Source organism: Scyliorhinus torazame, chromosome 3, assembly GCF_047496885.1.
Source record: "Scyliorhinus torazame isolate Kashiwa2021f chromosome 3, sScyTor2.1, whole genome shotgun sequence".
Classification (NCBI taxonomy): Eukaryota; Metazoa; Chordata; class Chondrichthyes; order Carcharhiniformes; family Scyliorhinidae; genus Scyliorhinus; species Scyliorhinus torazame.
The window spans coordinates 90,580,491-90,594,631 of NC_092709.1; the positions used below are offsets into that span (position 1 = coordinate 90,580,491).

Genomic DNA, 14,141 nt, shown 5'->3' on the forward strand with positions numbered 1-14,141 from the left:
GGTGGAGGGTCTGCGTGGCGTAGTAACAGAAAACATGGCAGAGGCGGGGCCATTATCGTCGTCCACTCCATTGCCAGTGGAGAAATTGATGGGGTTGAAGGAGACATTCAACAGCATCGGTGAGAGATGCAGGAGGATTGGTTGAGGGCGATTTAGGGAGTGGTTGCCCCACTTCGCGGCACCATGGAGCGAGTGGCGAAGCACCTGGAGTCGCAAGTTGCGACGATCCAAGAGTGGAAAGGGCAGTCACGGACCACAGTGATCGGATTGTGGAGTTGGAGGCAGAGGCAGCGACGCTGGGTGCGGCCTGCAAAGAGCTGAAAATGAAGGTGCACAAGTAGGAGAATTGGTCCAGGCAGCATAATCTAGGTATTGTAGGCCTGGCGAATGGAGTGGACAAGCAGGTGCTACGGCCCATGTGTCATAGATGTTGGTGAAGCTGGTGGATGAGGGTGTCTGCGAAAATGGAGGGAACGAGCGCCACAGCTTATGTGTCAAAGATGTTGGCGCAGTTTTTATTTTACTTTTTAAAATGTTTCCAATTAAGGGGCAATTTAGCGTGGCCAACCACCTACCCTGCACATCTTTGGGTTGTGGGGGTGAGACCCACGCAGACACGGGGAGAATGTGCAAACTCCTTGGCGCCACAAAGTAGCAGTGCTAACCACCATGCTGCCCGATGTTGGCGAAGTTGGTGGACAAGGGGTCTGTGAGAGGCCCCGGAGGTGGATTGGGCACATCGAACTAGTGTCCTCCACCGTGAAAACGGAGGCAGAATATTGATTTAGTATCTCCACCATTTTGTGTGTTCCTCACTATTAACTCCTGGGTCTCATCCAAGGGACCAACATTCACTTTAGCTCCTCTCTTTTTTATATACATGTACTATAAAAGTTTTTTCTATATTTTTTCATATTTTGTGCTAGTTTTCTTTCATAATTTACCTTTGCTCTTTTTACTACTTTTTTAGTAGCCTTTTGTTGATCTGTAACAGTTTCCCAATCTTCCAGCCTGCCACTCGCCTTTGTATACGGCCTTAGTTTTTGTTCAACTTCCTTGTGTAGTCATGGATATTTTTCCCCCTCTTACAATCTTCCTCTCTGGAATATATTTTAGTTGAGAGGAAGTGAATATCTCGTTAAATAACTGCCACTGCTCATCAACTGGCTTACCTTTTAGTCTTCCTGCCCAGTCCAGCCAGGCCAAATCTGTCCTCATGCCTATGTAATTACCTTTGTTTAACTTCAGAACGCTAGTAGGGGTTTTCTAGTTTCTCGTCCTCAAACTGAATTTGAAATTCTACCATGCTATGATCACTCTTCTCCAGAGGAACCTTAACTATGAGGTCATTAATTAATCCCTCCTCATTACACAATATCAAATCCAGAATAGCCTGCTCCCCGGTTGGTTCCATAACATATTGTTACAAGAAACAATCTTTAATGCAGTCAATGAACTTTCCCTCAAGGCTACCCTTGCCAATTTGATTAATCCAGATTATGTGCATATTCAAATCACTCATGATTATTGTTGTACCCCCAATATTTTCTGGTTTATACTGTGCCCCACGGAGGAACTACGTTTTAAGACTTATAGATTTTTCTTACCAGGGACTTCTTTCCTTTGCCATTTTTTATTTATACCCAGACTGATTCCACGTCTTGTTCTCAGTGCCTATATCATTTCTCACTACAGCACTGATCCCTTCCTTTCCTAGCAAAGCGACACTACCTTCTTCCCCTTTCTGTCTAGCCTTCTGAAATACTGAGTACCCTTGGATATTCAACTCTCAGACCTGGTCTCCTTAATCGCTACCGAATCATTCCCCTTTGTCTCAATTTGCGCTGTTAACTCATTCATTTTGTTCCCTATGCTTTGTGCGTTCAGACACAAAGTCTTTAAGTTTGTTCTATTCTCAAATTTCCCAACTCTTGTCTGATTCCTTCCTTCCTTTTCTTTTCTGCTAAAAATCCGCCTCCTCACTAACTTACACTCCTACCTTTTCCTTTAACTTTGATTCTCTAATTTCCCCCCACTGTTTAGTTTAGGGGCAGCACGGTGGCACAGTGGTGGTTAGCACTGCTGCCTCACAACACTAGGGACCAGTGTTCAATTCCGGACTGTGTGGAGTTTGCGCTTTCCCCCGTGTCTGCGTGGGTTTCCTCCGGGTGCTCCGGTTTCCTCCCACAGTCCAAGGATGTGCCAGTTAGGTGTATTGGCTATGCTAAATTGACCCTTAGGGTCCAGGGATGTGCAGATTATTTTAGGGGGATTGGGTGGTTAAGGAATCTAGGATTAGGAGCATAGAATAAAGAATAGAGCCAGACCTTTTAGGATTCAAGTATGAGACCCTTATACACACATGGTAATAGAAGTATGAAATTGTTTTGTGCAAATGGTAATAAATGCTAGGTCAGTTTTTAATTTATATTTGAGATTGAAAGTCAATGGAATAACATTGAGATAAAGGTGAAGACAGCAGTATGTAATTAGAAAGCAGATCAGGTCTGATAATACTGAACTGCACAGGGTAATTTGTTTAAACTGAAGAGTAACTAATAACTACTCCCTGATGATGTTTCTATTTCTTAACTTAAATCATACATTTTCTGCACGTTCTCAAAATGCATTTTGGCAGCTGTGTATGAAATGTGATATTACTATTAATAATAATCTTTATTAGTGACACAAGTAGGCTTACATTAACACTGCAATGAAGGTACTGTGAAAATCCCCTAGTCGCCACACACCGGCGCCTGTTTGGGCCTTCAATATAACCTTTTGCTTGATTTATTTTGAATTATTCCAAATGGCAGCCAGAGCTTCATTGCATATTTTTAAAAATTAGTAAATTGGCAATTTTTCACCATCAAATGCCACATTTATAGATTAAATTTTATTTCAAGTTGAAATGTACCCCAATCACAACTAATGTTCATTAAAATGAATTTTGTACTTAAGCAGCCTTGTGTGGAGCAAACCTTTGCACTAATGTTTTCCAATTTCCAGTTGAATGATAAATGAAGAGGAAAATCTGTTTCGTATTTTTCCTGACAATATGACAAACTTGTATTCTAATGTTGCATAGAGGGAGTGAAGCACAATGCATTACTTTTATCCAGAATTGGTATGTTTTGGCACTGTTCAAAAAGCTCAATGTTCTCACGTTCTAGTGCAAGCAGTAGATTTAATAGGTGGGCACCTGAGAAAATAGGCTTGGGATCATAAGCCAGAAGTCCAACCCTTACTCTGCCCCATATTATATACATGATATAATCAGTAAAATAGGGAAGTTTACAGAGAATTTCAAACGTCAGGTTGAAGCTCTGAATATTGATGGGGCACATCACTTATTCTTCTCTGATGAGCTTGATTTTTGGGCCAGAATAGGGCTTGAGGGGATCAGTTTTGTGCAGTGATCCCTTGTGAACGATTCCCATCGCTAGTGCACTGGCTGGTACATTGACTACCAATGACCTCCAAGCGGTTTGGCCCCTTGTTCCGCACTGTAACAAATCACTGTTTGTTTGTCGATGTACCATTTGTTAATGTTCTCTGTTGATTATTCTTATGTCTACGCTGTACATACTGTGTACGTTACCTCGGCCGCAGAAAAATACTTTTCACTGTACTTCGCTACATGTGATAAATCAAATCAAATCAAAATGCCCATTGAAAATAGGAGCCACGCCCTATAAAAATGTTAATCAAGGGCTTAATGACAGAGCTCACTGACAAATTTAGAAACAAACTGGTCTGAGCATGTTTTACTTAAACTTTTCAAGGTCAAAAGCAGCTTGATGAGCAGCCCTTATAACCACTGTAGACCAGGGCAACACGGTAGCATTGTGGATAGCACAATTGCTTCACAGCTCCAGGGTCCCAGGTTCGATTCCGGCTTGGGTCACTGTCTGTGCGGAGTCTGCACATCCTCCCCGTGTGTGCGTGGGTTTCCTCCGGGTGCTCCGGTTTCCTCTCACGGTCCAAAGATGTGCAGGTTAGGTGGATTGGCCATGATAAATTGCCCTTATTGTCCAAAATTGCCCTTAGTGTTGGGTGGGGTTACTGGGTTATGGGGATAGGATGGAGGTGTTGACCTTGGGTAGGGTGCTCTTTCCAAGAGCCGGTGCAGACTCGATGGGCCGAATGGCCTCCTTCTGCACTGTACGTTCTATGATAACTATGATGACCATTGATGAATTTGCAACTTTCAGTTTTTTCCGTAACCAGTTTGCCAGCCATTGTCTTCCATTGAGATAAGAGTATAGAGGCTGAGTGTTTATGAACATTAGGATACAGAAATGTCCAAATTATAATTGGTATTTTTTTCTGTCTTTTATTCTTTGCTACAGGCGGTCACTCTTCTGTGGTTCTGAGCATAAACTCCCGGGAAACGCACAATTACTTGAGTAGCTGATGTTTGCTCCGGATGTAGTGTTAAGACTCACCTCCATTTTATTTTGTTGTTCCTGGGGATGGGAGGAAGTGAGGCAGTGCGATGAACTCCATTGTGGTGCTGGGACTGTGGATAATCTTGCCTCCAATAGTTACTAAGTCTTCAATCAAGCATCAGCGTGTTAGAAGCACCCTTACAGAGAGAGTGGCATCACAAAATGGAACCCTGCAGTTATTACTGCTGTGCCAGGCACTGCATTTTCATATGAATGAGCTCTACTGGACTGGAGAAACAAGTTGCCTTTAAAATGCTAAGTGAACCTCTCTCTTTCCCTTCTTTTAACCTGTTTGTGGAAAAGAAAGGTATATTGCATATAGTTTGCCACTTTCCCATATGGACCATCATTTATTTCCATTTGAATGAATGAATTTTTTACATCTGAAAGATTTTCTGATTTGATTTTGAAAGGATAAATAAGTTGTCAATTCTCACTTTGGGTGTCAAACAATCTAGTTTATTGAAACATTACAGGAGTAAATCTTTGTCTTCACTGCATACTATAGAACCTGCCACTCAAGGAGACTCAAATCAAGTGGTTCTATAAGTGTGGGGGGGTGGGGGGGTGTGATTCATCCCACCTGCTGACCCCTCCCATTGCAGGGCGAACAAAAATTGATCCCATAGTTTTCCAGCTCATTCTCATGGCATTCCTGTCCTGTTATCATTTTACATGAATTTTCATTCTGCTTCTCCAATTAATGTCAACTTTTTGGACTTCCCTAAAATACAATGTAACTTTTTGAAGTAGTCTTGTGCTATGCTCTCACAGAACGTCTTGGCAGTGCTGGTAAGGTAATCACTTGATTTGACCATCCATCTTAATTTTAATAGCCCAATTGGAAACAGTAAAAGCTATAAATTAATTGGCTGCTACATTCGCGTTCCTCAGCGCTCAGAGATTTCGCAAAGGTGCTTTTTCTGCAAACTCACATTAATACAGAGCATTCAGTCAGCAATAACCTGCTTAGTTTGGGTTCCCAGGGACACTCAGCTCCAGATCTCATTACAGCTTTGGTTCGAACATGGACACAACCCCGACATGAGGCGAGAGTGACTGTGCATGACAGTAAAGCAGCATTTGACTGACTGTGGCATTGTAAAACCTTAGTAAAATTGAAGTCAATTGAGAATCAGGGGAAAGCTCTCCACTGGTTAGAACCCTACTCTGCAGAAAGGAAGATGGTTATGGTTACTGGAGGCCAATCGACTCAGCCCCATGCCATTACTGCAGGAACTCCTCAGGGTCGTGTCCTAGGCCCAGCCACCTCAGCTGTTTCATCAATGACTTTACCTCCATTATAAAATTAGAACTGGAGATTCTCGCTGATGATTGCACTGTTCAGTACCATTCCCAACTCGCCAGATATTGAAGAAGTCTGTGCCTGCTTGCAGCAAGACCTGGGCAACATTCAGGCTTGAGATGATAAGTGGCAGGTAACATTCTTATCAAACAAAGGTCAGGCAATGGCCATCTCCAATAAAGGAGAATTTAACACCTGCCCTTGCGATTCAATCGTATGACTATTTCTGATTCCCTCACTATCAATATCTTTTTTTCTCCCAATTAAGGGACAATTTAGCGGGGCCAATCCATCTACCCTGCACATCTTTTTGGGGTGCAGGGGTCAGACCCACGTAGACATGGGGAGAATGTGCAAACTCCACATGGACAGTAACCCGGGTATCTACATTCTGAAGGTTACTAGACGTTTAACTGTACCAGTCACTTAAATACTGTGGCTATAAGAGCAGGTCAGGTGCTGGGAATTGTGCAGCACATAAGTCACCACCTGTCTCCCCAAACCCAATCCATCATCCACACGGCACAAATCAGGAGTATGATGGAATAGTCTCCATTTGCTTGGATGTGTGCAGCATCAATCAAGACTCAAAAAGTTCAACATTATCCAGGAAAAAGCATCTTGCGTGATCACCACACCATCCGCCACTTTCGACATTCAGCACCTCCACTACTGGTGCACAGGGGCAACAATGTGTCCCATATACAAGGTGCATTGCAGCAACACACCAACTCTTTTGACAACACCTTCCAAATCCGTGACCTCTGCCACCAAGAATAAGGGCAACAAATGAATGCACCTGCAACTTGCCTTACAAGCCACACGCCATCCTGACTTTGAATTCCTGCAGTGCAAAAGGAGGCCATTTGGCCTATCGAGTCTACACCGACCCTCTGAAAGAGCACCCTACCTAGGCCCACTCCCCCCACCCTATCCCCTTAGAACTATATTGTCGTTCCTTCACTGTCACTGGGTCAAAAATCTGAAATTCCCTTCCTGCTGTGGATGTACCTGCACCATGAAGGCTGCAGCAGTTCAGCAAGACAGTTGACCACCATCTTGACATGGGCAATCAGGGCTGATCTTGCCAGTGACACTCACCCCCAGGAATGAATGACAAAAAACAGCAGTTATTACTTTTGGATGTCAAGATTGGATCCATTTTGCTGAATGAAACTGGAACATTCCTTTTGTGCTTTATCTCCCAATGAAAAGAGACCAGTTCAGTTACTCCAAGCCATTAATCCTCAGCTGGAGCGTTGTGTTCAATTCTGGAAAAATGCCAAGGCCCTGGAGAGGATGCAGAGGAGATTTCCCAAATTGGTACCAAGGTTGAGCGACTTCAGTTATGTGGAGAGACGGCAAAAGCTAGGATCCTTCCTCTTAGAGCAGAGAGGTTCATGGGGAGATTTAATAGAGGTGTCCACAATTAAGAATGGTAATAATATAGTAGGGAGAGAGAAATGGGGCGAAATTCTCCGGTATCGGCGCGATGTCCGCCGACTGGCGCCCAAAACGGCGCAAATCAGTCGGGCATCGCGCCGCCCCAAAGGTGCGGAATGCTCCGCATCTTGGGGGGGCCGAGCCCCAACCTTAAGGGGCTAGGCCCGCGCTGGACGAATTTCCGCCCCGCCAGCTGGCAGAAAAGGCCTTTGGTGCCCCGCCAGCTGGCGCGGAAATGACATCTCTAGGCGGCGCATGCGCGGGAGCGTTGCGGCCGCTGACGGCATTCCCGTGCATGCGCAGTGGAGGGAGTCTCTTCCGCCTCCGCCATGGTGGAGACTGTGGCGAAGGCGGAAGGGAAAGAGTGCCCCCACGGCACAGGCCCGCCCGCGGATCGGTGGGCCCCGATCGCGGGCCAGGCCACCGTGGGGGCACCCCCTCGGAGCCCGCCCGCGCCGCCTTGTCCCGCCGGTAAGGTAGGTGGTTTAATCTACGCCGGCAGGACAGGCATTTTAGCGGCGGGACTTCGGCCCATCTGGGCCGGAGAATCGCGGGGAGGGGGCCCGCCAACCGGCGCAGAGCGATTCCCGCCCCCGCCGAATATCCGGTGCCGGAGAATTCGGCAACCGGCGGGGGCGGAATTCACGCCAGCCCCCGGTGATTCTCCGACCCGGTGGGGGGGTCGGAGAATCTCGCCCATGGTTTCCGTTGGCAATATTGTGAGCAGCCAGGTGTTGCAGATTTAAGAGAAATTGAAAAAATGGGAATGGGAAGTGAATTTTTTCCATGTGAGGTTGTCACAATCTGGAACGCACGACTTGAAACGGTGGAGGAAGCAGATTTAAGAGTAACGTCGAGAGACTTGAAAAGGAAAAGATTGCAGGATAATGGGGAAAGAGCAGGAAATAGGACGAGGCGAATAGTGCTACAGAACGGCCTCCTTCTGTGCTATATGATTCCAGCTTCCGAATGTCCTCAGCCTTTGTTCATTCCATCCTTTCAGAGCTCTTCGCTGCTGCAATGTTCTTTTTTTTTAGCTGGTCCTGGTGGTTCAAAGCCTAGACAAACAGAAATCCATTTATGTCAAAATAAAATCATAAAAGCAAATTACTGCGGATGCTGGAATCTGACACCAAAAAGAAAATGTGGGAAAATCTCAGCAGGTCTGGCAGCTTCTGTAGGGAGAGAAAAGAGCTAATGTTTCCAGTCCCGATGACCCTTTGTCAAAGCCATATATGTCAAAAGTTATTTTAAAGACACTGAACCTGGAAAGAGGAGTTCATAATTTGGATGGAAGCATTGATTGAGGGTAATCTGATTTAAGTATATAAAATATCCAAAGGATTGAATAGTGTAGGTTATCAACAGTGCTATCAAGCGGCACTTACTCAGCAATAACCTGCTCACGGACGCTCAGTTTGAGTTCATCCAGGGTCACTCAGCTCCTGACCTCATTACAGTCTTGGTTCAAACATGGACAAAAGAGCTGAGTGCCAGAGGTGAGGTGAGAGTGACTGCCCTTCACATCAAGGCAGCATTTGACCGAGTATGGCATCATGGAGCCCTAGCTAAACTGGAGTCCATGGGAATTAGGGGGAAAACTCTCCACTGGTTGGACTATTACCTGGCACAGAGGAAGGTGTTGTGGTGGCTGGAGATCAATCATCTCAACTCCAGGACATCACTGCAGGAGTTCCTCAGAGTTGTGTCCTAGACTCAACCATCTTCAGCTGCTTCATCAATGACCTCCCTTCCATCGTATGGTCAGATGTGGGGATGTTCCAGGTGACTGCACAAAATTCAGCACCATTCGCGACTCCTCAGGTAATGAAGCAGTCCATGTCCAAATGCAGCAAGACCAGGACAATATCCAGGCTTGGACTGACAAGTGGCAGGTTACATTCGCGCCACACAAGTGGCAGGCAATGATCATCTCCTATAAGAGAGGATCAATCTAAACACCGCCCCTTGACATTCAATGGCATTACCATTGCTGAATCCCCCACAATTAACATCCTGGGGTTACCATTGATCAGAAACTGAACTGGACTAGCCATATAATTACTGTGGCTATCAGGGAGGTCAAAGGCTAGGAATCCTATGGTGAGCAACTCACCTCCTGACCCCCCAAAGCCTGTCCACCATCTATAAGGCACAAGTCAGGGTGTAATGGAATACTCTCCACTTGCCGGGATGAGTGCAGCTCCAACAACATTCAAGAAGCTCAACACCATCCAGGACAAAGCAGTCCGCTTGATTGCTTCCCCTCCCAGAAATATTCAAACCCTCCACTACCGATGAATAGTGGAACCTTACAGGATGCATTGCAGTAACTGGGCAACACGGTAGCATTGTGGATAGCACAATTGCTTCACAGCTCCAGGGTCCCAGGTTCGATTCTGGCTTGGGTCACTGTCTGAGCGGAGACTGCACGTTCTCCCCGTGTGTGCGTGGGTTTCTTCCGGGTGCTCCGGTTTCCTCCCACAGTCCAAAGATGTGCAGGTTAGGTGGATTGACCATGATAAATTGCCCTTAGTGTCCAAAATTGCCCTTAGTGTTGGGTGGGGTTACTGGGTTATGGGGATAGGGTGGAGGTATTGACCTTGGGTAGGGTGCTCTTTCCAAGAGCCTGTGCAGACTCGATGGGCCGAATGGCCTCCTTCTGCGCTGTAAATTCTATGAACTCAACAAGATTCCTTAGACTGCACCTTCCAAACCCATCACCACTACCATCCAGAAGGAAAAGAGAAGCAGATATCTGGGAACCCCATCACCTGGAGGTTCCCCTCCAACTCACTCACCACCCTGGCTTGGAAATATATTGCCGTTCCTTCACTGACGCTGGGGCAACATCCTGGAACTCCCTCCCTAACAGCACAGTGGGTGTAACTACACCTCAAGGACTGCAGCGGTTCAATAAGGCAACTCACCACCACCTTCTGAAGGACAACTAGGGATGGGTAATAAATGCTGGCCTGACCAGCGATGCCCACATCCCGTAAATTAATTTTTAAAAAAGGTTTCCAATAGTGAGGGTCATCCAGAACAATATTACGATTAGAACTAGACCATTTAGGTGTGAAATCAGGAAACCTTGAATTCTCTCCTATGAAACAATTGGAACTTACAAGATTGCTATTTTTGGGTAAGAGTAACAAATGATCTGGAGCAAAATCAGGGCAATAGAGTTGAAGTGCAGATCAACCGTGATCTAAATGAATGGCGAAGCAAGCTCAAGGGCCTGCCTACTCCTGTTCCTAATTTTCCGATCCTAATACTGCGAACCCTCAGTGACACAGTTACTGGGGCCTCCTCCAATATTAATTGTATAGCCAATTTGTTACATTATTTAAAAGATTGCCTTCTGTGTGGCTGTTTTTTGAATATGTAAGCAGAAAGCAATGTACAGGTGGGACTGTTGCTGAGAAAATAGTATTAAAATCTTAGCACCATGGGTTGGAGGCGTCACCTGGGATAATACTCCATTGTTTTAGCACTTACTGCTAGTACCTTTTAAACAGTGCAAAGGCAGGTTCCTCCATTTCAGTTTGCTGTAACCACCACCATACTTCTGTACCTGTCTACTAGCTCAGCACCACCATGTGAACAAAGTGGTTGTTCAGGTTTATTTAGCTGAAGTTACTACTGACAATACGAGACAGGCAGTGCGATCCTCCATTAATGATTAACTGTGCGATGGCTCTAGGTATGATACCCATTATTTCTTTGCCACCTCTTTGTGATCATTGCTAACTTAAGATCAGTTAACTGAAGCAAGTGAAAATTGTGTTTTTTTCAAATATGGCTGTTATATTTGGAGTTCTATTAATATTATAGTCATGCGATATAATTCCCTCAAGCTGTGATAGAAGTAGAATGTTACTGCTGACTTCCCTGGTGTTAACAGGGTCAATCTGACCACCTGTGTGTGAATTCAATTGTAACTGTCCATGTATCCCTATCCCTTCCCGTCTTCCTTCTGCCTCTTTATGTCTATCTGTCTCACATGGGATCAGTACAATTTGATACAAGATTACTGACAATGGTATTCTGATACTATATCATTGCTGCACTGCACCCATTTATTATGCTATTTCTATTTGATGCTGTTTGTAATGACCGTTGGCATATTCTTGGCTGTATAAATCATCTTTGCTATACAAATCACGCACTTAATTACAGCACTGTCAAGTACCATTATGAATGATATGTTGATCGGGTGAGATAAAGTCTCACTTCATTTTGAGGAGGCTCACGTGGAACATAAATGCCAGATTAGACATTCGGGGGTGAATGATCTGTTTATATGCTGTGTAAAATTCTATCTAATGGAGACTGAACAGACATTAGTGTAGAGTCACACATCTCAACTGGTAAACTATTGTTGATAAGTTTTCTTGTGCCTGACAATGAACAGATTTGAGGATGTGTCTTCTTAACATTTCACTACGGAGACTAAATTAGGTATTTTTCTGGTAAAGAATATTTCTGTCCACATCTTGAAAGAAAAAGCTTTGATTTATAAGTTTGGGGCAGCCCTTTACAGGCCAGCATTGACTTAGTCTTGGCCTCGCTTTTCATCACCTTAGTTTTTCTCCTGTCCCTACAAGGCCTCTTGTTTCCCTTGTCATTTATTTCAGCTGAATGGGTCAGATGTTGCAAACCATGGACATCTTCATGATCACCATTAATCTGACTAACTCTGTTACTGGCTGGCAAGGCTCTGTTGGTTTGATTACTTCTACTAGGTGCTTCACCTAGCAGCCCAGCTTTTGGAAAACCATTGTCACCAGGCCTTTTCACAAACTCTAGGGTCGGTGCCATTTTGGTCTTAAATATCAGCGATTTCGGTAGCACAGGAACGGACACAACGGATATGTTTTTTTACAAAGGCCTGGGGTTGAACAACCTCGGGGCAAGCCTCTCCTCCTCCATCACCTAATCTTTATCCTGTTTGCATGCATAAATATGTGGCAGAACAAGAGAGACTGGGAGGAAGTTCACACACCCCTAGACCCAACACGTGCTGTAGTTAGAACGTGACTCAATGCAGTTGGGGAGCTCCCAGCACTGGTAGTGAGTTCCACACCTTCATATGTAAGGAGGAAAAGGATAAAGAAGTGGGTCAATCCCCTCCGCAGTAGTATAATCTCTATCAGCCTATCTGTCTGGCATCAAAGAACCGTGGCATCGAAGAGTTGTATAGCCCAGGCTGCCATTGTCCTCCCGAGGAGGAATCACGGTAACCATGCAAAATGTGCATATCAACAAAACGTATTCAATGATGTGTACTATTGTAAGACATTCTTAATTGAGCTTTTTTAAAAAGGAAAACACCACACGGGATTCCACTAATGTCATAACATCGATTATCAGGAGTTCTGTAGCAACAAACATGGTGTTCAGGTTAAGGTATTGGGTAGTTACATTACACTGACTTCAGATTGTTTGGTTGTAAAACCAATGCCCTTACAGATTCAGTGTCCAATTCAGTGTCCACTTTTTTAACCATCTGTGCTCACAACTGCACTCTAATTTACCAGATACCAAATGTATTCAGTCTTTCATTTTCAAATTTGCAATTTTGGCTCTTTGTACGGTACTTGTTGAAAGGCTGTTTTTAAGTCATTCAAATGAACATTTTTAATTGAAAAAAAAATTAAAAGCACTTTTATTGATAAACACATGCACTCAATCGCACTGGACAGTCTATATAAACATGGCAAGTCACCATGGTATTTCCAACAGGAAGAATGCTTTTTGTATCCATTAAATGAGAGCTCTGCCTCACTGTTGATGCCGGAAGAGGCAATTAACTGAAGACATTTTGGTTACCTGTGGGTCAAGAAAACCTGTTCATATGATGCACTCTGCAGTACAACTGATGATACTGCACACAACATAGATATACCCACAATAATTATATGATTGGTAAACGGAGCCTATTATCTGTACACTGCTTTTGTATATAATTTCCCAGGTCACAATTTTTTTTTGATAGCTATAGTAATGTTTGTAGACTGCTAGACCTACTTGTTGCAACAAAAATATGAACTCTGTATATTTATTTGTTTGGAGATGCTACTTATAATTGTTAACACAGATTTACAATTTAATTGAACAATGTAATCAATCATCATTTGATTGCTTGTGTCTGTCTAATTTCAGTGCACAGAGAATATGTGCACAAAAATGTCTGAATGCGGTACTTATTTTGTTTAACGGGATCTTTTCAATCTTTATATTTTGATTAATGCACTGTGCATAATTAATTTTTACAAACTGTCGAGCTAAGTAGTGTGTTGTGTATTCGATCGCATTCAAAGGTATGCCTTTATGTGAATGTGAATGCACTTGAAATTTTGTTTAATAAACACATGGATCCAAAATGCGCTCTAGGTTGGTTCTTTACTGTATTGGACAGTAATTTGTAATGTACAGCATATTGTGGTTTTCCTTTTAATATTTAATGCAGAAACCAAAGACCTATAACTGCATTCTACAAAAATTCATATGACTAATTTATATCTTTCAAAGTTACTGCGTATCTCCGAGTAATGGTCAATTTCATATCGACCTAATAATGACGGATCTTGGTGTAAAAGTCAACCACTAACTTTTGGCCAAAAATCCTTAATTTACCATATGCCTTGCGAAAGGATTGACTCCCACCTTTCCGATGACAGTCCATTCTGACTTGGCTCATTGCCCAGCTCTGCATTCAGAGTAGCAAAACAGAAACCAGGCTTTGAAGCAGTTTTCTGGCTTTTCTGCCTCAGTGGTGGATGCCAGAGTGCAAGTTGTCCCTCTGAGATATCAGGGAGGTCCCAATTTTTTTTATTTCTCGATTAAATGATGGAGGCAAGATTGGAACATACTGCAGAATCAGTGTGCACAGTCTGTGAGCCATGAGCATACTAAACCTTCCCAGAAATTGGATA

At 43.9% G+C, this 14,141-nt stretch overlaps 1 protein-coding gene across 5 annotated transcripts in view; it reads left to right on the forward strand.

Annotated features, from left to right (window-relative positions):
* The window catches only part of sorcs2 (sortilin-related VPS10 domain containing receptor 2), a 963,142-nt gene extending 949,553 nt beyond the window's left edge, over positions 1-13,589 (forward strand). For all 5 annotated transcript variants that reach the window (XM_072495949.1, XM_072495950.1, XM_072495951.1 and 2 more), the window contains one exon: positions 4,353-13,589. In XM_072495949.1, the coding sequence (XP_072352050.1) occupies positions 4,353-4,417 (65 nt within the window). In that variant the 3' untranslated portion in view covers positions 4,418-13,589. The remainder of the gene's footprint in view (positions 1-4,352) is intronic.
* Positions 13,590-14,141: the final 552 nt, after the last annotated feature.